At 32.4% G+C, this 7127-nt stretch overlaps 1 protein-coding gene across 4 annotated transcripts in view; it reads right to left on the bottom strand.

Moving 5' to 3' along the window:
- Nucleotides 1-1582: 1582 nt before the first annotated feature.
- The window catches only part of LOC115237419 (endoglucanase E-4-like), a 7963-nt gene continuing 2418 nt past the window's right edge, over nt 1583-7127 (bottom strand). For 2 of the 4 annotated variants that reach the window (XM_029810427.1, XM_029810428.1), the window contains exons 2-8: nt 6657-6926; nt 6157-6366; nt 3716-3959; nt 3157-3441; nt 2735-3075; nt 2256-2505; nt 1583-2082 (exon numbers count right to left, since the gene is read on the bottom strand). In XM_029810427.1, coding sequence (XP_029666287.1) covers nt 1796-2082; nt 2256-2505; nt 2735-3075; nt 3157-3441; nt 3716-3959; nt 6157-6189 — 1440 coding nt within the window. In that variant the 5' untranslated portion in view covers nt 6190-6366; nt 6657-6926 and the 3' untranslated portion in view covers nt 1583-1795. The remainder of the gene's footprint in view (nt 2083-2255; nt 2506-2734; nt 3076-3156; nt 3442-3715; nt 3960-6156; nt 6367-6656; nt 6927-7127) is intronic. The other 2 variants (XM_029810429.1, XM_029810430.1) reach the window with 2 other exon arrangements.

Genomic DNA, 7127 nt, shown 5'->3' with positions numbered 1-7127 from the left:
TTTTATATTCACAAATGTCCTATTACAGACACGATTATAAAAAGCATTTTAAATGTCTGTCGAAACATTTTCGTATATAGTAATTATATCATTCCTCTGATTGTTCCAAAAATTACATGTACATACATTGAAATCGAGTATTATTTCGACTGATCTCGGCTATCACCGTTTTTTTTTTATTCGTCGCGTTTTTTTCTCAAATTTTAAATCGCAGTTTATCTTGTGATTTAATCGTTAATTTACATCGAAGCTTCGTCTATCTCTTTTTGAATATTTTCTTTGAAAATCTACGCAAAATGCGCCAGTAGACCAAGTACTTTTTTCTACAATTAAAAAACGATCGATAATTTTATTAACGATTTTTCTGGTCATAATAGTTTGTATTATATAAAACTTAAGCTTTGTAATTGCATGTTGATCATTAATCAAATATCGTATTAATCATTGCTTATCAGCTATCTGATCTAAAAATTGCTAGTGAATTCTGCATCATATGAATATTTCGGACATTTTCGTGTAATAGATTCATTATAATAAAGTTTATGTAATAAATTCTTTTGTATTACATTGTAAATTAAATTTTATATTACTAGTTAATTAACTTATTAACTTTATACTATATTCTGTAATATATATTTGTAATATATTTAATTCTCTATATTAGATGTATAGAATTATTTATAATATATATTTTGTAATATCTTTTGTAATATATTTTGCATGGAAGCAAAAAAGACAATAATCGAGAGAATAGAGAAAAAGGGGCTCCAAAATATTTTCATATCCCAGTCGGAATTTAGAAATATCTTGATACGCGATACGACATAGAAAAAATTGATTTCTGAGGAACAAAAGTTTATCCTACTATATTTGTCCGTAATCTTTCATTTTTTAAAGCGTTTTAATCATTAACAGCGTTAATTAATTTTTTCACATACACACACATTTTTATAAAATTATTTAGATATTAACTCTAGTTACCCGTTTTTTCAAAATTAAACAAATTAAAATTATACACACATACTTAATATTTGAACTGTCGAATGCGCGGCTCAGCCAGGACAGCCTTTTATTGATATGAAGTAATGCACAGCGTAGTGTCGAGATAATCAATCAGCATCGCGGAAAAAAAGCAATAATACTTGCGAGTATCAATTTAACATGCCTTTTTTAAAAATGGATAATCAGAGCACACATCATATTTGGACATAAATTAGCCAATGCAAAAGATTAATAATTATTTAGATTATTTATTAATGAATATGTTCTGCACATTTTTGATTTTTAAAATATCGAATAATACATAACAGGCATAATTAAGTTATTCTCTTTCAGACATTAAAAAATATAAATTAGAATAAAAGACAAAATAAATTAAGAAAAATTAACTAAAACACGAACAGTACGCGTCTCTTCTCGAGCAATATTATGTATCGTCTATAATATATATTTGTATATTTTTTGCTTGTTATGAAAGCTTTATTCTCTGTTTTTCTCTTACATACGGTTGTCGTAATGGATTACGATCGATGATCCCATCTAAGCATGTTTCTATTCCAACGCTTTAGAAAACATAATGTTATTTCAATTATAACGCTATCTTTATTTTAAATTAACATAAAATTAAAGTTACAAATCGTGTAAAATTAAATTAAATATAAATTTTTACATTGACAAATATTTCACAAAAAAGTATCTCGTGCACATAACGAAAAGCTCGTTTAATTTTTAAACACGAAAATGTTTCTATACATATGTCAATTACGGCTATAAAAAATTAATATTCCTTTGATGATTAAATAATGCTCTTCATTATGCAGTGTAGCAGTCCGGCGAGCGCGCTGGTAAAACCAGCGTTATAGTCTACCATGACTTCCGTGTAAATATCCTCCTCTCGCATATCTCTAAACAAGTCTCTTTTATTAGGTCCGGAAACTAGAGCACCGTAAAGAATCTGCGGATTCGACTTGTTACTGTCGAATTCTCTCCATCCGCAGGGCGCTGGTCTATCCGGGCAAGAAGACGCAGCATGATGCGGCTGTTTCGGTGAATTTCTACCGTATCCGACCACATAATTTCTTCCTAAAAATTGTACGGAAGTAAAACAGAGTTCAACAAAGATAAAAAAAAAATATTTGATTCAATATCTATGAAAAACGATGAGTCGTCGTTATAACTTGTGAAACATATGCGCGTTGAATAGAAATATATATAATTTCCTTTTGAAAATCAAAACATTTTTATTCAAGTTTTACCTGTTTTACCCAGCATATAATCAATCTGTTCTTTGGCAAATTGGCAATATTTATGCGAGTCGTCAATTTCAATAAAATCCGTCGCTTCCAAGCAGACGAAGGCCACATTAGCGGCGTGACGAAGAGTACCCAACTTGCTAATATACAGAAGACCCTTAGGCGTGCGTGTCTGTTCTTGCATCGAGAAGTCGCAAAAGTCGCGAGCGGCTTTTTGGTACTTGGATTGTCTTGTTAATTGAGCCAGCAATACCTACGAGAAATTAAAAAATCTATGTTAGCTGAAGATAATAAAAGAGACAAGATACCATCTTATTTGGTGAATTATTATTCATAATTCTTTTTGCAATCGAAAAGATCTTAATTTAAAAAAGCTAAAATATATTTGTCAAAGAATTAAAATCTTTTAAGACAGATACATTATCAAGATAAATATGATAAAAGTCGTATAAATAAATAATAAGTTATCAGAATTGTTTTACCTGAACTCCGGCGATCTTGTTGTTGTAAAAGAATTCATTTGGCCGTTTATCGAGATGGAATTGCTGATAATGATTGACGGCATCGTTGAGATACACAAAGTTTTTGGTCGCCTTGAAAAGCCAAACAGCCGCCCATGCTAGCTCGTCGCCGTAACCCGTGCTCTCATAAAATTGTTTTGCATTTGGTATAGCTTCGTGATAAAGACCGCGATAAGTATTGGCAAATTTATAAAGCTGTTCCGCATGTTTGAGACACTCGGCGCTGTACTCAGGATCAACGTTCGCGAAGACGATGCTCGAAGCTGCGAGAGCAGCCGCCGTTTCGCCGGCGAGATCAGAACCTACGATCGATTAATGACAAATCAAGCAAAATAATTTATTTTAATTATATATATATATAGATTTATTGACTTATACTGTACCAGGATGCTCCGGATCAATTTTGTAGGCTGGTCTGACGGTATTATTCGGCAGCTCCTCGGGTCTCCCCCAAAACCGATGATCGTCATTAAAATTGCCCACTTGTCCATATAGTACGTTCTCGCTTACATGACATTTGATGACGTAATCTGTAGCCCATTTGATAGTTTTATGGATTTCGTCCAGTTGATTGGAGATGTTATAAGCCTCCGGCCAACTGACTACACCCCAAGCCAAAAGTGTCATTGCGGAAACCATTGTAAAGCCGAACTTTACAAAGTCACCAGCTGAGCAAAGAGAACAAAGATGATTAGTTTTGTGAAATAAATTGCATAATTTTTCATTGCCAAGAAATTTAATAAATCATTATATCGTCATTAATCTGCATTATATGCCAAACAAGGATATATTTTCGTGTCACTTCTACGTAGACGTCTTTAATAAAAATAAAAATTTTAAATTTAAATAATAAATGTAAAAATTGAAATAATTATCTAAATTTTATCGAACAATGTTTTCCTTATTTTTTTCAATTCTCTAAGTGACTTGACGATTTATTACCATCATAATATCCTCCAGTTAGGTCCTCGCCGTTCGAACCACGGTCATTCAATGCGGAATCGCCTCGCCATGGGATTCTATTGTCTTTTGGCAACTTCCCAGAACGTTGCGCTTCGTAAAACAATAACGAAAGCTCCAGGACTTGAGAATAATTTTTCCCATTCTCGATTACTTTCATATTGTTGCCATTTTTCATAAAGGCATTTACCGTGTACGTTGAGGTAATCAATATTACCAACAGAATCTGTCAATAAATAACATATTAACAGGCGTTTAATACCATCGTCGAATGGCGAAAGTGTTCGCCAAGAGCGCATGTAATGATGATTTTATAGTGCACGTGCACCGAGGACAATGTAAAGCAATGTCGTGTAGAGTCTTAAATTTTGCATATAGTCTACAGTCTTATAACATCATTTGTATGTATGGTAATCTGTGCGATCAAGGTTTACGTAAAGTATACTCGATTTCTCGTTTTATGAGAAAGGCTAAGCATTTCCAAATTGGATGGACGATCGAATTTGAATCACTTTGATCCGCATAACGCGATGAAGCTATTTCACGACGACAACAGAATAAATATGAGAATTGATCATCATGATATCTATGCCCTCGCTTATTTTTTTCTCTCAGCTAATCCAATCGACGTAAATTCTTCGAAAAGTAGAATAATGAACATATTGCGGTTGCATCGGTTGGTTATTAAAAAACCACACAGAATAATGCACACACAGAAAATTTCTCTATCTCGGATCTTGTTTCTCTCTTCTTATAACCGACAATATGGCGAAATCGCACGAATCGCCGTGATAAATCCACAAGGCACGTACGAGCTACGTGACGGACTTAAACGCGATTTATTCGAGCTGGATCTTCGTTACGATCCACCTTCGTTAGAGATTAAATTCTTCCACGGTTATAACTGCATTCACGTGATTTAAACACAAAATGAATTTTATATCTGTTTCAAATTTATTTAACATTTAATCTTTGATGAAATAAATACAAAGCTGCGTTTTTCACGATAGCAGTAGACACAATAAATTTTTTGCAAGAACAAATATATATATATATGTATTTATGAATCACATAGTTTGCAAAGAATTTATTCCGGAAATAGAAAAGATTCTTCGTCAAATTCAGTAACGAAATGTTTTTAAACAATTTTATTCCGACTTTTAATAAATTGCTAGGACCTCGAAATTCTTCAAGATTAGCATGATTGAGTAAGATGATTAGAAATAGAGATAAGATGTAGTTTTTCCGATTTATTTCGAGCAAAAGTATCAACGTCAGTGTCAACAGCTTGACGATTAGAAAAACTATTGCGAATATACGTGTTATCGAAGGCCTTAAGGAAAGATAATATAGACAATTGATATAAACATAAGATATAAACCAGATAAAGACGATAATAATTCTTGATCTTTCCAGAATTTATATTTTAATTGAAACGCGAGGAATTCGAAAATTGTTTAATTTATTAGATTTTTGTCCAAACACCAGCAAATATAGTCTGCTTTTTAAAAAAAAAAAAAAATCTTTGAAATATATAGAAAATGTCATCTCTTATAATTTAAGCTAATTCTCTCCCCCCCCCTCTTTCTCTCTCTTTTGCTTTAGATTGTTTATCGTTTTACTTATAAATATATCTTTGCGACAAAAACACCCATGAGATATTTAATTCGTGAATACGAGAAACCGATATATATGAGAAGAAAAGAAAAAGTTTGGAGACGCGTTTGATCCCGCTTCCTTGTCGCCAAAGCGTTCTTCAGCTTTCCGAGAAATTCTCAGTTCGTCGACCGTGTAATTTCTGTATGACAAACGCCAATAGCTTCGGCAAATATCGGCCTTATTGTGAATTCGTGTATTTCTACTTGCGTGGGAACTTCTTTCGCGGAATATTTTTGAAACATATGCCCGAAGTAAGAGCGCATATCTCTCGCTGCGCCAATATTACAAAGTCTGAGAAGCGAATACGTAATGACAATAATATTATAAAAATAAATAGTAACAAAAACTCTCTCTCTGAGAAATGAAAACCGAAAGTTGATATTTCATTAGGATTTTTGTTCATTCAGAAACCAATCATGTTAAAAAAAGTGACAATAATAATGAAAATCATCAAATATATATGTCACTTTTAAGAAATGTATATATATATACATAATTACAATACAATGTACATTTCGTTGTTTAAATTTTAGCAAATTAGCGATTTTAAACTAATAATTAAGGTTTTTAGAAAATCTTCTAAGTGCTCATTTTTTTCTGTCATGTATTACGCGTTTTGTTGCATTCTTCTCTCACTCTCTTCCTCACGCGTATTTTCCCGCGTGTGAAACGCATGTTCAAACATTCGAGTGTGACGTAATGCAATACGCAACAGATATAATTGCAAATCACGACACTAGAGATTATTGACGAAAAAAACTCACCGTGATGTACATGTTGAAGATTTCGAGCTTCATTTTGCCTTCGCTATACTATCGTCCCGGAAGTACGAACGCGACGCGTCACGTGGATTTAGAAACTTCACGTGTGATATCGTCTATCTTGACAGAATGTCGACGCAAATCTGCAAATAACGCATTTCGCATGAAAGCGTTGCGCTTTTCTTCGTAAAGCTCTCGTTTGCTTGTATCTCTCTAAAATCAAAGATAGATGATGATTTCCGGTATAAATATTTCAACATTAAGTATTTTGCAAATATTATTATTGATAAAGTCTACAACGCAATAATGGATTGAATAAAAAAAAAAATAAATCTGGGGAAACTGAAACCTATTTTATGTATTTAAATCTTTATTATGTAGTTAAATCTTTATTATTTCGATCAAATAAGTGCATTTTTCAATGACTTCTACGTTTATTTGCAAAACGAAAAAATTGACACGTCATGTTTAGCATTTAAAATAATATCGAAATTTAAACTCACTGCAATTATACCGAGCCTTTTTCTTATTGACCAAACTCGAATGCACTTAAATTGTTGCGATCCCGAAGAAAACTCACGGGAAATTGAGAGATCTCGAGTTTGAGGTCGACAATCGCAATCTTTCCGTTTTTTTTCTTGTTATATTTCCCAGAAAGAATCAATCATTTTCTATGAGTTTGAGGATGACAATCATCGTAGTCTTTCTGGTTTTTTCTTACGTTATATTTCCCAGAAAAAAAATCGAATATTTTCCACTACCGGTAGTTATACCTGCGATACAGAACAAAACAATTCGTATCCGCTCTTTTCTTAATCTATCCCTTGTTAAGCTACTTTTTTGACTATTATTTTCCTACACTTTTTAGTTTGATCACATCATGCGCTATTCTCTATAATTTGTCGCCATTTCATTTCTCTCACATTTTTATTAAACATTGTTATAAAATATTTAAATTAATATATTTAATATAA

This window comes from Formica exsecta, unplaced genomic scaffold (genome assembly GCF_003651465.1).
Source record: "Formica exsecta isolate Colony F162 unplaced genomic scaffold, ASM365146v1 scaffold295, whole genome shotgun sequence".
NCBI classification, from domain to species: Eukaryota; Metazoa; Arthropoda; class Insecta; order Hymenoptera; family Formicidae; genus Formica; species Formica exsecta.
This window is presented reverse-complemented; position numbering and strand designations above follow the sequence as displayed.